We start from the raw sequence: 27,230 nt of genomic DNA on the forward strand, positions 1-27,230 counted from the left end.
CGGACTGGCTAAAAACAGAGGCTCAAAATATGAATCACTTCAACACTGTTCTTGTCTGGGTGGGGGAGGGCGTTGTGTCTGTTTCTGTAATGCTTTTATTCCAACTCCCAGTATTGAATTACATCATCACAGAAACTGACTCAGAGAAACTGCTGAAGCCAACCCTGTGAGAGGAGGTCAACTGAAATTACACTGTAGATTCCCTGTAGATTAATGATTGTATGGACAGATGTTCATTCATCTCCCCCACATTGTCAGGCTCCAAATGAGTTTCCCCAGATGGTATTGTTAGCATCCAATGTTGAAAGATTTTTAAAACAACGAAAATAGAGTGAGGACCATACTATTTGTTCAAGTGGGATCAGAATCATTTCTTTCATACAAACAAGGATCAGGAGTAAGCCATTTGGCCCATCGAACCTGCTCCACCTTTTAATAAGATCATGGCTGATCTGATAGTAACCTCAAATCTGAATCCCGCCTATCCCCAATAACCTATCACCTGCTTGCTTACCAAGAATCTATCTAGCTCTGCCTTAAAAATATTCAAAGACTCTGCTTCCACCACCTTTTCAGGAAGAGCGTTCGAAAGACTAATGACCCTCAGAAAAAAATTTCGCCTCATCTCTGTTTTAAATGGGAGATCCCTTATTTTTAAAGAGTGACCCCTTGTTCTATATTCTCCTACAAGAGGAAACATCCTCTCCACATCGACCCTGTCAAGACCCCTCAGGATCTTATATGTTTCAATCAAATCGCCTCTTATTCTTCTAACCTCCAGAGTATAAAAGCCTAGCCTGTCCAACCTGTACTCATAAGACAACCTGCCCATTCTAGGTATTAGTCTGGTAAACCTTCTCTGAACTGCTTCCAACTCATTTACATCATTTCATAAATAAGTTGACCAATACTGTACACAGTACTCCAGAAGTGGTATCACTAGTGCCCTGTACAACTGAAGCATAACCTCTCTACTTTTGTATTTAAATCCCCTTGCAATAAACGATAACATTGTATTAACTTTCCTAATTACTCGCTGTACCTGCATGCTAACCTTTTGCAATTCATGCACTGGGACACCCAGACCCTTCTGCGTCTCAGAGCTCTGCAATCCCTCATCATTTAGATAATATGCTTCTGTTTTATCCTTCCTGCCGAAATGGACAATTTCACATTTTCCCACTTTACACTCCATTTGCCAGGTCTTTTCCCACTCACTTAACCTACCTATAAATTTTTGTAGCCCCCTTATGTCCTCTTCACAACTTACTTTCCTGCCTATCTTTGTGTCATCAGAAAATTTGACAACCATCTCTTCAATCCCTTCATCAAAGCCATTTATATAAATTGTAAACAGTTGAGGTCCCAGCACTGATGCCTGAGGCACACCACTCGTTACATCCTGCCAACCAAAAAAAGATCCATTTATGCCTACTCTCTGCTTCCTGTTAGCCAGCCAATCTTCTATCCATGCCAATATGTTACCCCCATACCATAACCTTTTATTTCCACAATAACCTTTGATGTGGCACCTTACCAAATGCCTTCTGGAAATCTAAATACAGTACATCCATCCCCTTTATCCCCAGAATATGCTACTTCCTCAAAGAACTCTAATAAGTTGATTAAACATGATTTCTCTTTCACAAAACCATGTTGACTCTGCCTGGTTACCTTAAACTCATCCAAGTGCCCTGCTATAGCTTCTTTAATAATAGCTTCTAACATGTTCCCTATGACAGATGTTAAGTTAACTGGCCTCTAGTTTCCCGCTTTCTGTCTCCCTCCCTTTTTGAATAATGGAGTTACATTTGCTATCTTCCAATCTAATAGGACCTTCCCTGAATCTAGGGAGTTTCGGAAAATTAAAACCAATGCATCAACTATCTCACTAGCCACTTATCTTAAAGCCCTAGGATGAAGTCCATCAGGACACTGGTACTTGTCAGCCTGCAGCTCAGTACCGCTTCTCTGGTGATTGTAATTTTCCTGAGTTCCTCCCTCCCTTCCATTTCCTATTTCTAGCTGCTTCTGGGATGTTACTTGTATCCTCTAAAGTGAAGACTGATGCGATATACCTGTTCAGTTCATCTGTTTTCCACTATCAAATCTCCAGACTCACTTTCGATAGGACTAACACTTAACTTAGTTAACTCGTTTCTTTTTAAAACATTTATAGAAACTCTTGCTATCTGCTTTTATATTTCTGGCTAGATTTTCTAGTACTCTAATTTTTCCTCCTTATTAATCTTTTAGTCATCTTTGCTGTTCCTTAGATTCTGTCCAATCTTCTGGCCTTCCACCTATCTTTGTACAATTATATAATTTTTCTTTAAGTTTGAAACTATCTTTAATCTTTCTTGTTAACCACGGATCGTGTGTCCTTCCTTTGGACCTTTTCTATCTCGTTGAAACTTATCTATTCTGTATATTCTGAAATATCCCCTTAAATGTTTGCCACTGCATCTCTATTGACCTATCCCTTAACCTAATTTGCCAATTCACTTTGCTTTCATGCTCTCAAAATTACCCTTATTTAAGTTTAAAAACATAGTCTCAGACCCACTCCTCTCTCCCTCAAGCTGAACGCAAAATTCAATCATATTATGGTTGCTTCACTATGAGGTCATTAATTAACCCCATCTCGTTGCACAATACCAGGCCTAGTACAGCCTGCTTTCTGGTTGGCTCCAGAACATGCTGTTCTAAGAAACTTTCCCAGAAACATTCTATGAACTCCTCATCTAGGCCACCTTTGCCCATCTGACTTTTCCAGTCTATATGTAGATTAAAATCTCCCATGATTATCGCCGTGCCTTTTTGACAAGCTCCCATTATTTTTTCCTTTACTCTCCATCCTAGCATGTGGTTACTATTATGGGGCCGGTACATGACTCTCACAAGTGACTTCTTGCCTTTACCGCTTCTCATCTCCACCCAAACTGTTTCCACATCCTGGCTTCCTGAATTTTGTTTTACCAAATATATACCTCACAATTTTTTTTGTTAGGGCAAATAACAAAGATGTATTTATATGGTGTCTTATCACTCCTCAGAAAACTTCAAAGTGCTTCACATACATTGAATTACTTTGAAGTGAAATAATGGTTATTATTTAGGCAAATATGGTAGTTATTCTGTGCACTGCAAGATTACTCAAAGCAACGAGATGAGTGGGTGGTTAATCCAACTTTAGTGGTATTAGTTGAGAGGGAAGTGTTAACCAGGATGAAGCAAGAACTCCCAGTTGTTTTTCTTTTGAGTAGCATTATGAGGCCATTAATTTTCACCTTACCTAGCAGCAATAGCTTTTGGTTTATTGCACATCCAGCAATGCAGCATTCCTTCAGTGATGCATTAGAATGTCAAATTAGACTATAATCAACTCCTGGGATGTTACTGAAAACACCAAACAACTTCTGCTGAGAATCGAGGGCGAGAGCAGCAGTGTTGGTACATTCACCTTCTGCAGCAAGCTTTCAAGTTAACACGTAGTGTTTCACTGTTTCTCCTGCTCCATGGCATTTCCATTTTAACTCAGAAAGTCATTATAAAAGCCAAATTTGCCAGCATTGCTGCCAATTCCACTTTTACTTCCGGGAGCTCTGCCGTTCCCCTTTGCTCTTGTACCCTAGATCACCAAATTCCCCCAACCCTGCTGCAGTATTCTTTTTAAGGTGGCCGATCAGGGACCTGCAGGAACAGCGAGTTAAAATACTGCTTTACTGACACACTTCAAAAGCTTGAAGATAAGTAAAGATAAGCCTATTGAAATGATCTAGATATATTGATCCAGGGATCCATTTTTATCATTCATGGGATGTGGGCATCGCTAGGACAGCATTTATTGCAGAACGTTTAAGAGTCAACCACATTAGTCACATGTAGGCCAGACCAAGTAAGGATGGCAGATTTACTTCCCTAATGGGCATTAGTGAACTAGATGGATTTTTATGATAATCAACGGTTTCATGGTCGATTTTCATTGAATCCATCTGCCGTGGTGGGATTCGAACCCTGGGTCTCTGGAATACTAGTCAGTGACAATACCACTATGCCACCACATCCCCAGTGAAAAATTAAAGAGCATGGAAGTGAGACACTCAGTCTACTTTCATTCAGTTGACATTTTAAACTTCAGAGCATTTGTTTTCTCGATGTTAATATATCAATATCCTTGGTACATTTTAATATTGTGCAGTACACTACTTGACACCATGTGTGTGCTATAACCATAGCTTTAGTTATTGTATTTATTACACTCATCACACAGTGCTGGCAGTCTGTAGGTCTATATGGCTCACAAATTATTACATGCACCAATGCTTTGAACAAATGGAATATTACAAGCACCATAAAAGTATATAAAATATTTGGAGTCTTTTAAATTGCTTTCTGAACTGCATTCACACTATATTTCACATAGCAAATTTCACAATTTGGAAAATGTGATTAATGATTAGAAAAAGAGGATTATACGTCCAGCTGACAGGTGGTTTATGTTTATTCTCTTCATTTACACAAAACCTCTGGAACATGTGTTTATGAGTAAGGTTTAAATTAATACGCGATGAAAGATCAGAAGAAAATCAAATGTAAAATTAGCCCTTTCTTAATCATTTAAACACTTGAGAGCCAAATTACATTTCATCAGGAGGGATTGTTTTCCAAGCTCAATGTGATACACAGGTAAGTTGGTAATGAAAATTCATTCTGTATAATGTACTGAGAGGACATAAAACACCAGCTTTGGCTGACAGCCAGATGCAAGCTTCCCACTGTTAGCTGGTGTGGAATTTCAACAATTTGTCAGTTGTGGCTCTGAGAAAAAGTGAAAGGCATAAAGAGACAACTGTCAGGGCATTGCATCTTGAGTTGACACTTAGTGTTCCCAAGTGGATTATCACACAGTGGTACTGACAAAGACTGCAGAGATGTTAGCAATCACCTGTCTGAACACTCTAGCTGTTTGCAAGCCTGAGACATGGATGAAATGAAAAATTATTTTTCTTAAAATTATGATGTTTCCATCTCTTTTCAGTACCAAGCACACATCTAATGATATTCAGGGATAATTTAAGCTTACACGACACTACAGTTTAAAGTTTAAACCTGGGTTAAAAGCAATTAAAATTAGCGATTAATTTGGATCAACTTGATCTTTATTGTGGAATAAACAAGAGATTAGCTGGCACACAAAGCAAACATAAATTTTCAGCTACATAATTTAGAAGAACAGCAAAACCAGGAATGTGTTTTTCTCTCTTCCAGCAGCAAAGAGGAAAGACCATTCCAAATTTTATGAGAAATGTCCTCCTCATAATTTCAAAATAATCCTTATATAGAGCAACCAGCTACCTAAATAGGGCCTAAATGCAGAACAATTTTCTTTCACAAACATTGATGCCTGGGGCCATTGAAATTTTGGGCACCCACTTAGTATGATGTTAAATGCAGTAGATAAATACCAAAAATGCCTTGTTATAAGGAATGAGCTAAAGCAGGCTAGTCCTGTTCAGTTATCCTGTGCATATTTTATATAGGTTAGTGTTCAGCAGGGGATATAGTAGAGCTTTGCCCAAAGTCATCGAATTCAGCATGAACTTCAATAATTATTCTATTTAAATAAGGTTTCTACTTGCCAGGGCAGTACTTCCTTTGATTTACAAAAGCTGCACCAGGAAAAATCTAGCTTCCTACAAAAGTAGATATACATAGGTCGGTGTTTGATTTTGCAATCTACCATGGTACCATTGACAAGATTTTATGCACTGGTGAAACCTCAAAAGAATCACTACTGTAAAGTGCGTTACAGTCATTCATTATTGTTTATTATCCAAGGTACAGTAAATCTAGTTTTTGAGAGACAAGTGACATTAATGTTAGGTTACGGCAGGGAAACAACTTCTTTACATGCTGGACAATACAGACAAAACAATTATGACATCAAGTTCCATGGGAAAGCAACCAAACATTAGTTAATGCCATTGCAATAAATAATATGAAAAAGAAAGTTACTGCCAATATAACTAATTTGGCCTCCATTACAATTGAATTCTTAACCTTGCCCTTTATCCTTTCTGACAATTTCTCAAGGGGATCCAGTGAATCTATTTCCAGTTTCTGCCTTTACTACAAATAAACAGAGTGCAATGTCCAAAGTAATCTATTCTAATATACCGAAAACATTCTCAACAGTTATTAGACATATGAATCATGTGAAATACCAGCCAATGAATAAAAATGAGCAGTCTGTCTTTTCTTATCACTAACACTTGCACCCAGTTCTGTCAGAGTTGGCCTTGTAGATGATGTTTTGATGTAGCTTCCAAATTGAACTCACACTTAATAGAACATAATTTCACAACTACAGGATGGCTTATGTGATTCAGAATTATTTTGTTACATTTCAACAGAACGTGATTAATTGGAATGTATTGGACAAATTTTTAAGAACATAAAAAATAGAAATAAGTGTAGGCCATTAGGTCTAATGAGCCCGCTCCACTATTCAGTAAGAACATGGTTGATCTGATCTTGGCCTCAACTCCATTTTCCTGGATGGCCCACCATAACCCTAGATTCCCCCTGTAGTTCGGAAATCTGTATAACTGCTGTCAGGGGTACAGAATTTATCTGAGAGAAGGAATTCCTCTACAATTCTATTTTAAATGGGATACCCCTTATTCTGAAGTTATTGCCCCTAGCTCCAGATTCCCCCACAAGTGGGAAGGCCCTCTCAGCATCCACCCTGTCAAGCCCCCTCAGAATATATTACAGAATGTTTCAATATGATCACCTCTTATTTTTCTAAACGCCAATAAGTATCAGTCCAACCTGCTTAAATTTTCCTCATAAGGCAACCCCTTCATCCCAGGAATCAGTCCAGTGAACCTTCTCTGAACTGTCTCCAATACAAATACATCCCTCCTTAAATAAGAAGGCCAAAACTGTATGCAGTGCTCCAGGCATGGTCTCAGCAACGTCCTGTACAGTTGTATTAAGACTTCCCTACTTTTATACTCCATCCACCTTGCAATAAAGACCAACATTCCATTTGTCTTCTTAATTACTTGCTGTACCTGCATGCTAACTTTTTGTGCTTCACGTATGAGGACATCTAGATCCCTGAGTACTGCAACATTCTGTAGTCTGTCCCCATTTAAATAATATTTTGCTTTTCTATTCTTCCTAACAAAGTGGATTGTCTCACATTTTCCCACATTATACTCTATCTGCTAAATTTTTTGCCCACTCACTTAACCTATCTACATCCCCTTTCAACAATATATCACCAGTTTAGTACATGTCACATTCTAACAGACTCACACTGTGGGAAAAAGTTTCAGTTAATCTAATGCATTACTCATTTTCAAGGGATTTGCAATTAATTTTTAGAATCCAATTTGTGAGTATATTTTCCCACAGATGAGGCAATACAGTAGAATCAACAACATCAGCAGAGTGCCAGAATTACATTTACAATTGAAGTCTACCACTGATAATTCAAAGCTGCTTGGGTTTAAAAAATAAATGATCCAGTAATTTGAATTAAGCTACATTAATAATATAGGAAAGTAGGAATTTAACACTAAAAATTCAAATATTAAATCATTTGAAGAAGTGGTTTAGAATTTGGAAAGGTATACTGCAGCAACATTGACGGGCTTGCACCAATATAGATCATGCTTTGATATCAAAATAAATGATTGCTATGTATAATGAACAACATTCAGCTGGTCTGAAATGATGAATGAGGAAAAGGTGATCCCTTTAAACATCTAAACAGTATCCGTTGCCCATCCCTAATTGCTCTTAAACTGAATGGCTTGCTAGGCCATTTCAGAGGGCAGTTAATGGTCAACCACATTGTTGTGGGTCTGGAGTCACACGCAGGCCAGATCGGGTAAGGATGGCAGATTTCTTTCCCTGCAGGACAGTGGAACCAGATGGGTTTTTACAACAATGATAGTTTCATGGTCACCATTACTGAGAATGACTTTATATTCCAGGTTTATTAATTGAATTCAAATTCCATCAGCTGCCTTGGTGGGATTTTAGGATGGATTCCTAGTTCAGTGACAGTACCACTACGCCACCATGTCCCCCTATGGTTGTGGCTCATCTGCCACGTAACTCCATGATCACCTGGAACACCACTTGGCGTAACTTGATTACCAAAAAATGGTTTCTCAGCATAGATTCATATAATCTGACCACAGTGTAGTGAAAGTGGCAGACCATCCAGATTTTACTATATAAGGCCTCTCCTGCATTCCCAATAGCCTCAGTGTTACTGACCCAGGAAGCAATATACTGATCTTATTGTGATATCACATCACAAATAATAATTAGCTACAAACGTAGGGAAGCAAGATTACACAGCATATCTGTACTCTTCAAGCATCTTCTTTTCCCCAATGATTCTGAACAAGTTATTGATGTCAGTTTCCAATCTCAGCAATTCCAATGTTTTCTGAATACTGTTCAATCCACCCTCAGATAATGTTGGCGTTGGGACACAAACTGTCATTGTTTAGTGACAGAAGCATGCTCTGACTAAAACAGAGCACAGGGGGAACCAGAGCATGGAAAGAATACTGGAGGAGCAGGGGGGCGCAGAAGGAGCATGCCTCCTACCATTGCTCATTCTATTAGTCTTGAGTATGTGGCGTCCTGGGTGGTCACCCGCCCACAACCCCTATGTTGTGCACCCCCTGGAAGCTCTCTGCAGAGATTCAGGTGAGTTACAGGAAGCCACAGGGACATATAGCACACTCTCCTTTCTTTAATATATTTATAAAATCATTTGCATTTAGCTTTGATATCACATAAAATTCTTTTCATATTTCCATTTTGCATCTTTTATTACTTTTCCAGTATTATTTTATTGTCTTATAGCTCTCCCAGCCCACTGGACTTTCACCTCTTGTTGCACTTGTGCAAGTCTTTTATTTTAGCATGATTCCGTCACTTACCTCATTTGTTGACCATAGTTGCTTAACTGCACAAGTTGAGTGTTTGCCTTTTAGGGTATGTACATATGGGACAAATAGTGGGGTAATTCTGGCTTTACGCAATAGCGTAACGCAGGTGATATCAAATCATGACAGCCCATTTTACATCTCTTCCAATTTTTCATTGAAGTCAATTAACTTCATCCACTAAAACACTGCACTGGCACTCCAAACCTCAATTTCCATACAAATATTATACTGGATTGTATAAACATCGTTATAAAAACAGAAACTCCATCAGCCAAATTATGCCCTGATCCAACTAGACTGAGGTCTGAAACCCAGATCAATTTAGTGAGCAATGTCCTAAATCATTGCAATGAAACTGAGTATTTATATTACTCCAGATAACAGTGAAGCTGGAATGGAATGGAATGGTACACTTATTCTTGACAAGCAATAATGACTTATTTATAGAAAATATTTTACATGGAAGTGTTATACCTAATAGCTAGTTTACATGGAAAAAGATTAAGTTTGTGTTTAACGGATGTGGGAAATCTGATTATTCTTCATTTAATGCTGTTATCACAATGCACTCTATATTGTGCACAAGAACAATCTTCAGCTTATATAAACAAACTCTAAGCAGTACTATGAATTAAAGTGGAAACATCTGGTTTAAATAGTAAATTTCTGTATCATAAAGAGTCACATCATCAGCTCCTCAGACAGTAAGGAGCCACCTGTTCCGTCCTAGAACTTCAAAATTTCTCATTGGGGTAAAGTGGAGCCTCCTATCTGTTGTAGCACAAATATTCACTGTGACAAATTCTCTTTCAAATGTATAACATCAAAGAGATGGAATGAAGTCATCAATTGAGTTGAATTTAATGAAAGGCAACATGGTCAATCCAAACCTTATTAAAAATTTCAACACGCAAATAAATAGTGCATCATACATTAATATATATACACAAATATTTGGTTTTCGAAGAATAATCCAAATTTAAATAGCAACTGTAGTTACTATTTCTAGGATGTAAGTGAGGTAAATCATTACCTTTGCAATGCATTTCCCATTGGTCCTTTGTATTTGAACAATAGTGCAGGAAAGAATGATACTATGGGCAGAATTTTCTGCCTACTGGGCAGGCGGGGAGCCGATACCCACCAGAGAAGCGGGCCCCGCTGCCATTTTACGTGGGCGGGCCAATTAAGGCACGCCCAGCGTGACGTCCACCGGGAAGCGCTATGCACTTCCTGTGCGGACGTGGGGGATTCCCCAAAAGCGAGAGTGCGCTCTTTCGCGCATGCACACGAAAGAGCGCACATCTCCCTGAGGCTAAGTGCTGCCTCAGGGAGATCGCTGACAGTTTTAAAAACATTAAAAATAGAAAAAAAAAATCCTTAACATGTCCCCCTCATGCGACAATGTCACATGAGATGGGACATGTTCATAAATTACACTAAAACTTTATTAAACTTTTAAAATCCCCACATGAAACCTCATCCCGCCGATGGATGAGGTTCCATGTTTTTCTATTGCCCGCCAGGGCTCCTGGCCTGCTCGCCAACCTTAACATTGGACAGGCAGGTCTTTTAATTGTGTCAATGATCCTGTCAATGGCCTCAATTGGCCATTGACAGGTCGGCGGGCCCGCAGCTGATTTTGCTGTGCCCCCACCTTCCTGAAAATTTAAATGGGGCGGGGTGACATCAGGGGTTCCCCCCGACATCATCCGGCGTCATTTTACGCGTCGGCAAGCGGGCCCTGCCCCCTGCTCGCCAACGGCAAAATTCTGCCCTATGAGTGAGATAATCTTTGCCTATTTAAAACTAGTCATTTTCTTAACCAGAGAGTGAACAACAATGGTTCTAGGTATTTCACTACATCAAACATATATTTCCGTATAAATTACCACTACTTTCTACCCATTATATGAAGCACAGGGCTTCAACGAGGGCTAAATCCATAGCTTCACCATGTCAGGAAATAAAATACTCATACTGTTGAATTTCCACCTGTTTATTGTCTAAACCTTCTGCTGTTCCACATGTATTCCTGTAAACTGACAAAACTGATTTATCAGAAGTCTCATCAAAAATGCAAACTTTTCTTAAACAAACCAACAGGGGATGAAATTCAACTTAATCGGGGCATTAAGTGGTAGCAGATCGTCAGTTTGCTATACATCAAACCAAGTTTTTCTATTGACCTCAATGAAAAGAAAAATCAAGAGAGTGTTTAAAGAGTGGCCAATCCGCCAATTTTATCCCTAATCTATACTGTACTGTATATGGAATTATCAGATACATTATCTTCTAACGCTTTAGGTTTCATTTTACATTCAATCTTAAAACCTCTCCTTGTCCATTAGTCTGGGAAAGAGAAATACACAATGCAATGGTAGTTGCTAAGTAATGGCAATGGTCTGTTAACCATCCGCTGTTCAGATTCACAATACAATGTTCAGAAATCCACATGAGTATAATCAGATGGAGTGAGAGTCCTTCAATAAAGCAACAACTTTTTGTAAGAAAAGAGCTCCAACTCCGCATAAACATAACATCTGTGGATAGTCATTTGAAAATAAACTCAGATTCTCTTTGTGACAGAACATTGGAGGGGGATCTGAAATTCACATTAAAGGAACATCGATTATTTTGAGAGGCTATGGCCTCTGGCCAGGGCAATTTGACCAATTTTGCATTTTACAACTGCAATGATACATGTCATTGAGTGTAAGGTTCATCAAGGTCTGCATCTTCTTTTAGCTTGTAATCACAAGGCTGTAATTTTATATTGTTATTTTAATGAAGTCATGCAATCTTTGCATCTTGTTTTGCACACAGCACCACACTTTACAATTGAATTATTGACTTGGCAGCAGAAATAATCACCCACTGTAATCAAGTTATTATTCCCAGATGTCAACAAAATTTTGGTTAAAGTGTATAAGAGGTTTCTTGAAAACTGTATCAGCTCTAACCTCTCAGAATTAATCAAACAAAACTCAAAGGTTATTGAGCAAAATAAAAGCTAATGGTGTGTTGTGGGGGGTAACATACTGGCATAGATAGAAGATTGGCTAGCTAACGGGAAACAGAGAAAATGGATCATTTTCTGGTTGGCAAGGTGTAATGAGTAATGTGCCACAGGGAACAGTGCCTCAACATTTTACAATTTATATAAATGACTTGGATGAAGGGACCAACGGTATGGTTGCTAAATTTGTGGTGATACAAAAATAGATTGGAAAGTAAGTTGTTAAAAGGACACAAGGAGGCTACAAAGGGATATACATAGATTACGTGAGTGGGCAAATGGAGAATAATGAGGGAAAATATGAAATTGTCCATTTTGGCAGGAAGAATAAAAAATAAACACATTATCTAAATGGTGAGAGATTGCAGGACCCTGAGATGCAGAAGGATCTGGGTGTCCTAGTGCATGAATTGTAAAAAGTTAGCATGCAGGTACAGAGCAAATAATTAGGGAAGTTAATACAATGTTATCGTTTATTGCAAGGGGAACAGAATACAAAAGTAGCGAGGTTATGCTCCATTATACAGGGCATTGGTGAGGTCATCTCTGAAGTACTGTTTACAGTATTGGTCTCCTTATTTAAGGGTGTATATGCACTGGAAGCAGTTCAGAGAAGGTTTACTAGACTAATACCTGGAATGGGAGGGTTGTCTTATGAGGAAAGCTTGGACAGGCTAAGCTTGTATCCACTGGAGTTTAGAAGAGTAAGAGATGATTGATTGAAACATATAAGGTCCTGAGGGGTCTTGACAGGGTGGATTTGGAAAGGATGTTCCCCCTTGTGGCACAATCCAGAATTAAGGGTCACTGTTTAAAAATAAAGGGTCGCCTATTTAAGACAGAGAAATGTTTTTTTGGAGAAATTTTTTTCTCTGAGGGCCGCGAGTCTTTGGATCTCTCTTCCTGAAAAAACAGTGGAAACAGAGTCTTTGAATATTTTTAAGGCAGAGCCAGATGGATTCTTGATAAGCATGGGGGTGAAAGGTTATCGGGGGTAGGTGAGAATGTGGAGTTGAGGTTACAATCAGATCAGCCATGGTCTTATTGAATGGCGGAGCAGGCTGAAGGGACCAAGTGACCTACTCCTGCTCCTAATTCATGTTTGTATGTACGAAACTTGAAAGTACCAAATATTGCCCTGATCACAAATATTCAAATACTAGGATTGATTCAAATGCCTCATGTGCAAACATATCAAAACATGTAGAACTGGGCAGAATTGAGCAGGAAATCATACTGGGAAGGAAATTAACTGATGAAATGCTTTTTCTTTACCCGTGTCCAATACGATACTTGTTTGCACTCCATTTATGCACAGAGTAACCGGTGAAGTTACAGGAGGGAGTGGATGGAGGAAGAAGTGAAGCAGCTTTCACGAACATTTCAACTCAATTATCAACTATATAAGATCAACAATGCAACAAATAGCTTCCGACTACTATTGTGAGTACAGCAATAGCACATTCACAGTTCTGCAAGAATTTCAAACACCATAAACATTACCTGACAACCTCAAAAAAGATTTATCAATATTATTTTCTCTCTTCCAGATACAGGCAACTGCAGTTGGTTTGTTCTGTTACAATACTCACCATTCTTCCTCTCGTTCAAAGGAGGTAGGTGCGGGTTTGGCTGCAGTGTAAGCTCTTGGAATTCGTGGGCAACCATTTCACTTCGAGGGCTTGGGGTTATTAAGCTCTGTAACACTGAATCTTCCAATTCAGATACTTGTATATGATCCATCACACTCAGTAAGATGGCAGGAGCCGTCTGTTGATCCATATTGACTCACAAACTGATGATGCTGAAAGGGTGAGAAGAATTGGCACATTATTTCTCAGGATAAATAGTTAATTTTAAAGAAACAATCTGTTGCATGAGCTTTAAAGGTTTTTATATTGTGTATTGGAACACTTGTTTGTTACATATAGATAAATGGATAGGCCTGGTCTGCTTCCAATTTAACTTATGGTACACATGCAGCTTTTATGGATGGGAGTAACATGCATTTAAAATAAAGCTGATTTTTAAAAAATGTCTATTCCTCTGCAAGTTAATGATTATTTCCTCATAAGAAAACAAGTTGTGCTGCTAGGACTCAGTTTTTAATTTTTTATGACCCATCATATAGCCCAAACTGGATTCCAAAATGAATCAAGAATATACTGGCACTGGATACACAACAAGAAAATATATGGAAAGAAAAGAAGAATGAAATAACTTGAATTTATATAACACCTTTCACATCATCAGGACACACAAGATGTGATCAATAAATGAACTACTTTTGTAGTAGTGACAAGATTATTTTCCAGAGCAGGCCATTTGTGCACAGCAAATGGCTAAATGACTCCCAACTCACATCTGGATGGATCCAGGTCGATCAATATGCAGAAATCAATATACTACAAGGTGTGCTATCTCATATCATAAAATGATGAATTTTTAAAAAGTCTCACTGTCAACGTAGCTGGAAACCAATAATTTTTAATTAAATGGTTTTCCATAAAGGCAAGTGAAAACCAACTTCTAATTCCAGTTTACATTTCAATGTAAAGGAATCGTGGAACATTAATGCAACACTTAAAGGCAGGATAAAGCAGGTGGCTTAGTTTAAAAAATAAACACAGCTAGGTTTTTTTTAAAAATCCATTGCTGAGCTCTTTACAAATTATATTGATGTTAATTTCATTGTCAACAAAGTTTGAAGAACCCACACACAATAATGCATTGAAGAGAATTACAACTAAATTACCATTTGCCCTGTACGGTCCAGCTGATAAATGCCTATTATTTGTCACACAGATATTGTACTGAAAAAGTTGTAGGATTTGACCTGTCCAAAATAATCTATCTGGCAAAGAACAATAAAGCCAATTTCTGCTCTTCTCAAAGCTATCTAAACCAGTTCACATGTCATCTCCACTGCTCCATCACACAACACTTTCCCCCTACTGGGGGAATTGGCTGAGATGCAGGAAGCAGAGGCTGATGGCAGGGAGATCTGTGATTGGAAGTCTGTTTCCAGTGGGGTTCTGCAGGGCTTGGTGCAGGGGCCCTTCTTGTTTGCGGTGTACATAAATGACTTGGACTTAAATGTAGGGGGTATGATCAAGAAGTTCATGGATGACACGAAAATTGGTAGGGTGGTAAATAGTGAGGAGGATAGCCGTAAACTGCAGGAGGATACCAATGGACTGGTCAGGTGGGCAGAGCAGTGGCAAATGGGATTCAACACGGAAAAGTGTGAGGTAATGCACTTGGGAAGGGCTAAAAGGGATTACACTATGAATGGTAGGATCCCTGTAGGTAGCAGGGCAGGTAGATAAGGTGGTTAAGAAAGCATATGAAATGCTTGACTTTATTAGCCGAGGCATAGAATACAAGAGCAGGGAGGTTATGCTGAAACTGTATAAAACACTGGTTAGGCCACAACTGGAGAATTACATGCAGTTCTGGTCACCACATTATAGGAAGGATGTGATTGCACTGGTGCAGAGGGGATTTACCAGGATGCTGCCTGGGCTGGAGGGTCTGAGCTATGAGGAAAGATTGGATAGGCTGGGGTTGTTTTCCTTGGAGAAGCGAAGGTTGAAAGGGCACCTGATAGAGGTGTATAAGATTATTAGGGGCATAGTATGGTGGATAGGAAGGCACTTATTCCATTAGTAGAGGGGTCAATAACCAGGGGGCATAGATTTAAGTTAAGAGGTAGATGGCAAAGAGGGGAGTTGAGGAGAAATTTTTCACCCAGAGGGTGGTGGGAGTCTGGAACTCACTGCTCAAAGGGTGGTTGAGTCAGAAACTCTCGTAACATTTGAGAAGTATTTAGGTATTCACTTGTGTTGCCATAGCCTCCAGGGATATTGGCCAAGCGCTGGAAAAGGAGGTTAGTGTCATCAAATCTTTGTTGATTGGCATGGACGCGATGGGCCAAATGGCCTCCTTCTGTGCTGTAAACATCTATGAGTCTACTGAAGCCTCCCGCCTGGCTATATTTTCCATCATCTGCCCTGCCCAAAAAGTCACTTAATATTCACTGCCTTTTGTCACCTTGTCTTTCAGAATGACCCTTCACTTGCAAACAAAGGCCTTTTCCATCCATGTCTTATACAGATGATTGCATTGACATATTAACTTTGATTCAAAACTTAGTTCATAGATGACAACAGGGAAGACTTCCCACTTGTTATATATTATTTCATCACTCGCACCCCCAAATTGCTGTGATGGTTAAGTGGCCCTCATCATCAAATGGCACCTTGGTCTCTCTCTCTCTACTCCTTTGGCACCTTTTCCTTTGAGCAGCTTACCTTCTTCCACCCCTCTCTCCTCTTCTTTACAATCCTCATTCTCTACCACCTAACCAAGCGCACCTTGAATTTTCTTACCAAGATATCCTCATTAACCTTTCAGTCTATGCACTAAGTTTTTAAAATTCTGTCGTGAGATTTCGGTATCACTGGCGAGGCCAGCATTTGTTACCCAGCCATAATTGCCCTTGAACTGAATGGCTTTCTAGGCCATTTCGGAGGGCAATTGAGAGTCAAGCATACTGCTGTGGTCTGGAGTCACATGTAGGCCACACCAGGTAAGGATGGCAGATTTCCTTCCCTAAAGGGCAAGAGCGAATCAGATGGATTTTTACAACAATGAGTGACTTTCAATTCCAGATTTGTTATTCGTTAAATTTAAATTCCACCAGCTGTCCAGTCCCAGATCATTAGTCTTGGCTTCTGGATTACCAGTCCAGTCACATTATCACTATGGCAGCATCTCCCCTCCCCAACTCTCATTCTCGGTCATTTCAATCTCTTTTTCAACTCATCTTGTATTCTCCCTCAATCAATCCCTCACCTTCATCTTTGAGCCCAGTAAAAACTCTTACTGTCTCCCACCCTTGTCACACCCCCAGTACAGCCCCCATCTTGAATCCCTCGAGTCCAAGGGACATAAAAAAAAAGCAGAATTGGTTTAGTTCCCCACCACACTCTCAGGCAGCGCATTCCAGATCTCAACCACTTGCTGAGTGAAAAGGTTTTTTTTCTAGTATTGCTTTTGCTTCTTCTGCCAATTACTTTAATTCTATATTAAAAACAGAAAATTCTGGAAAACCTGTGCCCTCTCATTCTCAATCCTTTCACGAGTGGGAACAGCTTCTCCCTATCTATTCTGTCCAGACTCCTCATGATTTTGAATACCTCAATCAAATCTCCTCTCAGCCTTCTTTTCTTAAAGGAAAACAGTCCCAATTTCTCCAATCTATCTTCATAATTGAAGTTCCTCATCCCTGGAACCATTCTTGTAAATCTTTCCTGCATTACACTAGAGTCATCCTGGAATACAAAGATAACTATCCGGCTTCTCCGCTATTACAACTACCAAGCATCTCCTTAAATCCTTCTACCCTGCCTCCTCCAAAGTGTGAAGAGCTAATGAGCTTCTGTCACCAACTGAGGCCAGATAGCTGTCTCTGCCACATCCTTCTCTTTGTTTACCATGCCAAGCTTCTCCCAAGGTTCCTCTCTGCTGTAACTATGAACCCACATCTTTCTCAACTTTCTCTACTAGCTCCCCTCATGCTCTGCTCGGGCTCAGCTGCATGAGATCCATTTCCTATTCCCACTGACCTGTTGACTACCAAACTTCCCTTCCAGGTCCCCATGCCAGCTGACATTACAAATGGTTTCCTCCCTTCAATTACTGTCCTTCTCCATTTCAAATCTGCTATCATCACCCTCCCTCAAAATACTCACCCTTCACCCCTTTGACCTTGCAAACAACTGCCCCATCACCAGCCTCCCTTTCCTCTTAATTCCTGAACATGTTGCCGCCCCCCAAATTCATGCCCACCTTTCCCATAACTCCATGTTTGAACAGCACTGAAGTAACCCTCATTATAAAGCACAAATGACATCCTCTAAAACATAAATATCTTTCCACATCCTTCTCAATTCCCTATACCTTTTGACCCAATTCTATAGTCCTCCGAGGTCGCTCCATATTATTTGGTTAAGAAGGATTGCCTTCATCTGGTTCCACTCTTACATATCCAGTCTTAGACAAAAATCTCCTGCAGTGACTTCTCTTCCCACCCCTGCATTATTACCTCAGGAGACCCCAAAGATCTGTCTTTAAATCTGCTGACAGCACCTAGTTCTATCTCATTGCCATCTCTCTTGACTCCTCCATTGCCACTGTGTTGTCAGGCCGTTTGTCTCACATCCAGTTCAGGATGAGCTTCAATTTCCACCAATTAAACTGTTAGGAAGACCAAAGCCATGTTTGCTGGTCCCCAGCACCAACTTCATTTCATCGCCATTGATTCTATTCTCCTACCTGGCGAAGGTCTTTTTCAATCTCAGGTGGAGCCAGGCAGTCCAGAGCCTCGACATCCTACCTGACCCTGAGTTGATCTTCCAATCCCATATCCTTTCCATCACAAAGACTACCTACTTCCACCTGCCTCAGTCTGCTTCTGAAGCCTTCATTCATGCTTTTGTTACTTCCAAACTCGTAATCAAATTTCACCTGCCCAGCTTCCCAACCTCCCATAAACTCAAACTCATCCTAAGTTCTGTTGCCCGTGCTTTGTCCCGCATCAAGTCCCGCTCACTAATCTACATTGGTCGCCCCAAAGCCTTTAATTTAAAATCTCTCTCATGTTCAAATCAAGTTATGGCTTCACCTCTCCCTCTCTCCGGAGCCTCCTCCAGCCCTACAGCCTGCTGAGAATTCTATGTTCCTCCACCTCCAGCCTCCAACACATCACCAACTCTCTGACTGTTGCTTCAGCTTAATTCCAGGCCCTAAATTCTGAAATTCAGGGAAAACCACATTTAGTGAAGAAGAGGACTGGCCCCTTGTAGCAAAGCTGTGAGTCACTTCTGCAGTGGTTACTGGTCTCAGCTAGTGACAACTTATTTCTTGCTACCAGGCTTAAACCAAATGAGTCACAATTAAACTTGCTGAATGGATACGGTTTGCTTTACATTTAGAAAATGCACTAAACAGGAGCAATTTCTTTACGTTCCAGATGCTACAGAATGGTTGGGATGTTTTTCTTGGGTTTAGAAACCAAATAGTGCCTGAAAAATGTGCAGTAATCTTTCGTTCCCATTTTGCACCTGAACAGCAGTGCATTTGAATTTCTTGCATGGTTCTTCAGGTGGTTGTGCCTAAAGAGGGCACAGCAATAAAAAAATGCCAAAGACAGTGAGGCACCAGGTGCAGACCAAACTGCCCTCAGAGGAACCACGGACTACAGCTACCTGAGGCTGCATTCCAATGGTGTCTATCTTAAAGAACAGACTGATGTTGCAGAGAAAGGTCTTTATTTTTGGCTTTTTGAGCAAAAAAAGTTTTATCTGCTTTAGTGATTGTTTCAGAATGCTGGTAATACTTTACACCTAGTGATGGAGATGGTGGTCAGGATTGTCTCTCCCTTCCCACCACCACTCCACTTTTATGAATTGTTTATTTAAAAGTAAAAAAAGAGGAAACAACCACAATGCCCTTCAACAGTCCTATACCATGGCCTCTCCCGAGGCACTAACAACTGTTTCCCTTTAACAAAGGAGGAATCCCCTTTTCTTCTAACTCCACAAGCGCTCCAGACAATGAAACAAGAAGCTTCACAGTCAAACCAGCGCACTCCTCCTAATTCTGCACCATCAAATTTGATACCCATTCTTGCTTTCCTGTTCTTCCATTTACAAAGCAGGCTGCAGAGGTATCCAAACTGTGGCTTTGGGTTTTGACGCCATCCCACCAATGATATGGCAGCACAAACTCACATACATGCAACAGAACATTTAAGTTAACATGATGACCACTGGCATGCAAATCAGAAATTTACAATTTATCCAAAGGTGCCCACATTAAAATCCTGGTCTATAACCTTCAAAGAACAAAGATTTCCTCCTGGGTACTTTAATTGCATCCGCCTCTTGAATGGTAGGTACTGCTGCCTTTAAGGGCTGATTTGTTTCCAATCCTCCCCTGCCCTTGAGCCAACTAGAGTGGATGCAGCAACACCCAAAATGAGGGCCAGCATGAAATCTGGATGATCCAGCTCTTTTTGGGGCCCAGTCCACATCCAATGTCCTCAAACAGCTCACAAAATCTGTCCCAGTGTACCACATGATTAATTTTGCAATTTACTTTACTCCTTTATATACAAACTGATTTATGTTATTACAGTGCCCATTACTTAAAGAAAGCACATTGGTGTTAATGTGATTTCTCACTATAAATAGTGTATGATAAAAGCACAAGGTGTCAGATAAAAACTGGTGAACCAGATAAGAATACTTTGTCGAAATATATGAAATTGTTGTGATAAGTAATTTTATATATATTTTTTTGAACTGAATACATCTTTATCATGTTGGCATGGAGAGCTGTGTGCAGTTAATCGGCAACAATGCAGCTACTTTTCCCATCAGCTTTGGCTCAGTGGTAGCGTTCAGAAGTTCATTTCAAGCCCCACTCCAGAGACGTGGGCACGAAATCTAAGCTGGCAGCAGTACTGAAAGAAGTGCTGTATTGTCAGAGCTGCTGTCTTTCAGATGGGATATTAAACATGCCCTCGCAGACCTAAAAGATTTTGTGGCATTTTGAAGAAGAGCAGGGAGCTGGCCAACATTTATTCTTCAACCAACACTCCAAAAGCAGACGACCTGTTCATTTATAATAAAAGCAGAAAATGCTGTAAAAAAAAACTCAGCAGGTCTGGCAGGTCTTCAGAGCCCCGAAGATGAGTCATACAAATTTGAAACGTCAACTCTGTTTCGCTCTCCGCAGATGCTGCCAGACCTACTGAGTTTTTCCAGCATTTTGTTTTTATTTCAGATTTCCAGCACCCGTAGTATTTTGCTTTTATCTGTTCATATATCTCATTGTTGCTTATGTGACCCTTGGCTATCCTGTTACCCTACATTACAAGTGACTACACTTCAAAAGGACTTCATTGGCCGCAAAGTCACCGAGTTGACATTAACGGACAGGTATAGTTAAAATCGACACCAAGAGACTTTTGAAGGATTACTTACTTGTAATAGAGAAAACTACTGTTTGAGGATTACTTACTTGTAATAGAGAAAACTGTTTGAGGGGAAAGCATGCACAGGATAATCAGTGGATTTGCCCAGCAGTTCACTATAACTGGTAATCAATTGGTCTGAACACTGATGGGGAGAACTAGGTCTCTGCAATAATACACTCACAGTAAATTAGCGACCAGCACAATACATACATATAAGCATAGCACTGCAACTAGGGTAGTTTCTGGCACTATAACTTTTGGCAAGGAAACAAATTTATTCCAGGTAAAGCACATTTAAATACAGCAGGATGGCAGTATACCCTAGAGGCATTCCACCTTGTCCTAAATATGATTCCACAAGCAAAGAATGAACTAAAGAATGTGTTCTGAAAATACTCACTGAAACAACTGCCAGATTTAGTTCATGCTTAATAATTTGATTTGCACAGAAGTTAAATTTGCATACTGTTCACGGATCAACTGATTTATACTATCACAGTCTCCATCACTATAAGCAGGCACCAATGTCATTTGCTCACTATATAAAAAGTGTCTAATAACAGCACAATGTTTCAGATGAATAGTTAACAGTACTTTCTGTTTAAATCCTTTAAGAGACATTTATGCACTATACCTATATCTTCCCTTGTTGGCCCAAAAGCTTAGAAGACACTACCCTTATCACATCTAAAGTAACTCCTATAAGACAATGGCTCTTAAACTTTTTTGGATGAAAGACCCCTTCTTAAATGGATTGGTAATCACAGACCTTCTAAATTATCCATAACATGCTGCATGTAAAAAGTATCTTAACAATGCCTTTAAGAAAACAGATATTTACCTATAGATTAACAGTGAGATGGGTGTCCCTGCTTCTCACTTCAGAGATTGTCTATCATTGGCAGGAGCACAGGTAGAAGAGGTCAGGAGAGAGCAGGAGACCAGAGAGCTCAGAGCACAGTGAAAACACTAAGGGAACAGGGGGAGTGCAAGAGCAGAGGGAGGGTAGAACATGGAGAAAACAGATACCCCCTGGGAGCATAACATGGAGAAAGCAGGAACACAAGATAGCAGAGCACGCCTCTGGCCACAACCCAATCACTTAATCTTGACCATGAAGCCCTAGGCTCACATGTGTTGCTCACCAGTAAGGCTGGCCCTGCATCACAGACCCTTGAAAGATCTCGGCAGGCCCCCCCAGGGTTCTGCAGATGTCAGTTCGAGAATGACTGCTTAGGAGAACACCGTTTACTGCATTGACCACCAAAGAAACCAACTGCCAACCATTGGCATTGTGCCCTTTTCAAAAGTTTCAAACAGAACAACAATTAAATCCAGATGATTTTCACATAGGAGGGACTAAATTAGATTTTACCGTCTGAGGAATGGCCACTAAATACATGTAACCCCATAACTCAGCCAATATTTCACCTGATATTTTACCTGTTATAAACAGAGGCAGTACCTCAGCTCCTCAGGTGAGTAGTTAACAGTAATTAATTGCACTTTACCAAAATGCAAAAAGCTTATTGAGTTGCCTGAAATAGCTGGCATGTTTAATATATTTAATCAGTGCCTTTGTAATTGACACCAATGGTAATGGTAATTGGTTAGCACCATTTGCTCTACACAAGCAGCTGCCTGTGATTAGTGTGGATGGTGTTAATGGTGGGTGCTTTACTATCAAATTTGCTCAAGTCATACAAAGCTATATTTCAACTATGCAACACCCTCATTATTTTCCAACAACATTAAAGAAAACAGATCTCTTGTTGGTCCATGAGCAGAGTTTTTATTAGTGGTTGCTATGCAGCATATTTTTGGTTAAGTGGTTTTGGGGACAGAAACCAGTGCTCAGAATGACAGTGTAACAGTGTGAATTTAGGTTTTGAAACTCGTGAGAAAACTCTGCCAAACTTTCAGACACATTGTAGAAAATGCTGACTTTCATATGAACTCATTACAGTTTTACTGTCTCTTTACCATTGTGATATAATTTTCTGCCAGATAGATCAATTTTTTATTACCCTTCTAATTAAGTTCAAATGAGGGACATTAAATCATTGTAGATTTGTGAAAAAAGTGTGAAATAAACATTTTCTTAGGCAAGGCAAAAAGGCCTTTCAATATTTAGCCCAATTTTTAGTGTAGAATGTCCTTCTGAAGGAAACCTTGCCAATCTTTTGCAATAAGTTTATCTGATTAAACTGAAATAGCCATAGATGGTATTTGGCTATAACTGTCAGCCTGTCTATTGTATTAAGATCTTTCATCATAGTGCCAAAGTCCCTTTACTTCACTCATCAGGTCATAGAGTTCTCAGCTGTTTCATTTTTGATTGTTCAATAACAAAAACCACATTCTATTAAAATAATGTTAAGTGATGTACAGCTGAAATGCCATGTCCTCATCAACAATATCCTTAAAAATAAAATTCAAAAAAGTATAAGCAAGGTGAAACTTCCCCATTGCACATATAATCTATCAATAGAAAAGAAAAATTTCTTCATAAAAGTCGCTCAAGGATTTATAATTGGATTATGCACAATCTATGCAATATTTAATTCAGGACTTCCATTAATCAAAAACTCAAATTAGAGTTTGCACAATATCACACCATCTCATTTACAAACCTTTTAAATAGTAATTTGCATTTGTACCTTTCATGACCTCAGGACATCCAAAAGCACCTTATTGCCAATGGAGTCGTTATGAAGTGTAGTCATTGTTGTAATGAGGAAACATGGCAGCCAATTACACACAGCAATGTTCTATAAGCAGTAATGTGATAATAACCTGATCATCTGTTTTGGTTATATTGGTTGAGGGAGTAACATTTGCCAGGACATAGGGAGAACTCCCTTAATCTTCTTCAGATAGTGCTCCTTCACGTATACTCAAGAGGGCAGACAGAGTCTCGGTTTAAAATTTGATCCAAAAGATGGCATTCCCAATAGTGCAGCTTTCGCTCAGTGTTATGAGACAGCCTTTGGTAAAGCTGAGTTATTTAAAAATCCCAGAGGGAAATATTAAATAATTAAATTATATTAAACTAAATGAAAAATTTTATTAATTTACACAAGTTAAATATGTACACATGGATACAAATTACTACTATCATAACTGTTAACAAATTCCCAAACTAATCTCCATTAAGGCAACAGCAACCCATAGACTTAACCAAACACCAGGCAAAGCATTTTCACCTTATGAGTTCAAAATAAGGTTCTTTTCACTTTGGTTCCTGTGGAGACAGTTGGAGGCTTACAGCTGCTTTGATCTTACATTGCCTCTGCCCTGCACACAAGAAAACTGCTATCCTTATACCTAGCACAGCTCATTGAACGTAAATTCTCATTGTATCACCAGCCTCTTCTAACAATAAAACCCCTTTCATAGTACCAATTTTATTAATAATATAAACATACTGCTTGGTCTCTGCTAGCTAGGTGCCAGATTTCACTCGCCTTCTTGAATGCTGTATTCAAAAAAATGCAAATGCACTCCACATCTCAAAACTAGTACACATCAAAGCACCCAGACTAGCTGGCTTTAATCCAATTAAGACACACCCACAGACTAAAACTACATTTTAAAAGAAAATATTTTCCAATATTATTATATACATTAATAGCTTCATGACAGCCCCCTCCCTATCGAAAAAATGAACCGTCATAATTCTAAAACACGGCTTCATTTTAATAACCTATCTTACACCATCTCCTACACTTATTACGCTATTACATTACCAAATTCATGCATTAACATAACTATATATACACACACAAGTCCTTGGTATCAACAGAAATCACTCCAGTCCCGTGTCTAGGTTTTAAAAAAAAATGTCCCACCTTCCTTTAAGCTTCAAACTCTTGATAATGCATCTGTGAACAGGTTTTCTCTTTCAGCAATATGTATAATCTGTAGATTAAATGGTTGTAATAATAGACTCCATCTGAAAAGCCTTGCTTTTGTCTCGAAATTTGTCCAAAAACTTCAAAGGATTATGGCCTGCATAAACTATTGTTTCGAATTAATTGTTTGCAACATAAATTTCAAAATGCTGCAATGCTAACACCAAACTCAAAGTCTCTTTTTCGATCATTGAATACCTTCTATTTTGTACATTCAGCTTCCTTGAAAAATACCCTATCAGTTTTTCAATTCCAGTGTCATCTTCTTGTAACAGTACAACCCCAAACATGAATTGCTTGGCATAATTGGGTACTGCCTAAACCGGTGTCATAGTTAATACAACTTTCAAACTATTGAATGACTTCTGACACTCCAGTGCCCATTGAAACTTCTTGTTCTTTTTTAATAGTTCAGTTCAGTAGAGCAACTACTTGGCTAAAATTTGGGACAAATTTCCAGTAAAACCCACTCATGCCCAGAGATCTCAAAACTTCTTGTTTTGTTGTAGGCACTGGGAAATCCACGGTAGCCTTGACTTATGTATCTCTTGGAGCCACCTTACCATGTCCAATGGTATGACCTAAATACGTAACTTGTGCTTCTGCACATTCACTTTTAGCCAAGTTCATCACCAGATTAGCTTCTTGTGGTCGAGTAAATAATTCTTCCAGATGCTGTAAATGCTCCTCCAATGTCTGACTGAAAACGATTAGATCATCAATATAAACCGCACAAATGCTTAGACCTGCAATTACTTTGTCAGTCTTTGAAATGTTGCAGGTGCATTCTTCATACCAAATGGCATGACTTTAAACTGATATAGTCCACTTGGTGTTACAAAAGCTGATAATACCTTTGCTCTCTCTGACAACGGTACCTGCCAATATCCTTTCAGCAAGTCAATCTTTGTGATAAATTTTGATTGTCCCACTTTCCCAATGCAATCTTCCAACTGTGGTACAGGATATAATTCCACTTTTGTCACCGCATTCTCCTTTCAAAAATCCACACACAATCTTTGTGTTCCATCCGGTTTCGGTACCAGTACAACAGGCGAACTCCAGGTACTGCAACTAGACTCAATGATAACATTTTGAAGCATGGAATCAATTTCTTTTTGTACTTGTGATAACTTTGCCGGATTTAATCTATAAGGTTATTGCCTTATTGAAGATGACATTTCTATACATACATCATGTAAAGCTAAATGTGTCTTTCCAAACTTATTTCCACAAATAGGTTTGTGTGACTGCAATAGCTTTTCCAAATCACTTTGACACTTGCTTGGAAGGTAACTCAATATTTCATTTAAATTTTTAAGCACCCCCTCATTATCCAGTTTGATTAGAGGAAAATCAATTTCAGAGTCCCGCACTTCTAACTCATTCTCATCATTCACCATCGCTAACACCTCTTTTTGTTCCTCTTCCCTGTCAAAGTACTTTTTAAAGCATATTTATATGACACACCCTCTGCTTTTTTCTTCCACCTGGAGTATTTATTAAATAATTTACTTCATTCAATTTCTTTTCAATCCTGTAAGGCCCACTAAATCTTGCATTTAATGAACCACCTAGTACTGGTAAAAAAAACTAGTACTTTCTCCCCAGAAACAAAACTGTAAGTTTTAGCTTTCTTATCTGCTTTCACTTTCATCACTTGCTGTGATATCTTTAAATGTTCCCCAGCCAACTCACATGTTCTGTTCAATCTTTCTCTGAAATTTGATACGTAATCCAGGAGAATAGTTTCGGAATTTTGACCCACCAATTTCTCATGAATTATCTGAGTCCCCATATCTCATGACCATAAACCAGTTCAAAAAGGCTAAAACCAGTCAATGCATTAGGAGCGTCTCTAATAGCAAATAACAAAAATGGAATTCCTGTATCCCAATCCTGTGCATAATCCTGACAGTATGCTCTTATCATAGTTTTTAAAGTTTGATGCCATCTTTCCAAAGCTCCTTGTGACTCTGGATGATAAACTGTTGACTTAAACTGTTTCATCCCCAAACTGTTCATTACTTCCTTAAATAGCTGTGACATGAAATTTGACCCCTGATTTGATTGTATTTCTTTAGGTAAACCATATCCTGTTAAAAAAAAATTAACTCCTCCACAATCTTCTTAGTTGTAATATTTCTTAAAGGTATCGCTTCAGGAAACCTGGTAAACACATCCATTATTGTCAATAAATATTGATTTCCACTTTTAATCTTAGGGAGGGGTCCTACACAATCAATCATGACTCTGGAGAAGGT

At 39.2% G+C, this 27,230-nt stretch overlaps 2 protein-coding genes across 7 annotated transcripts in view; both read right to left on the reverse strand.

Annotated features, from left to right (window-relative positions):
• Nucleotides 1–27,230, reverse strand: part of lyrm1 (LYR motif containing 1) — an 862,750-nt gene that overhangs the window by 195,072 nt on the left and 640,448 nt on the right. The window lies entirely within an intron of this gene.
• mrtfba (myocardin related transcription factor Ba) overlaps nt 1–27,230 on the reverse strand; it is a 290,981-nt gene that overhangs the window by 127,904 nt on the left and 135,847 nt on the right. For all 6 annotated transcript variants that reach the window (XM_078559102.1, XM_078559106.1, XM_078559104.1 and 3 more), the window contains one exon: nt 13,599–13,810. In XM_078559102.1, the coding sequence (XP_078415228.1) occupies nt 13,599–13,788 (190 nt within the window). In that variant the 5' untranslated portion in view covers nt 13,789–13,810. The remainder of the gene's footprint in view (nt 1–13,598; nt 13,811–27,230) is intronic.

The sequence above is a fragment of the Cetorhinus maximus genome, chromosome 15, assembly GCF_964194155.1.
Source record: "Cetorhinus maximus chromosome 15, sCetMax3.hap1.1, whole genome shotgun sequence".
Lineage (NCBI taxonomy): Eukaryota > Metazoa > Chordata > Chondrichthyes > Lamniformes > Cetorhinidae > Cetorhinus > Cetorhinus maximus.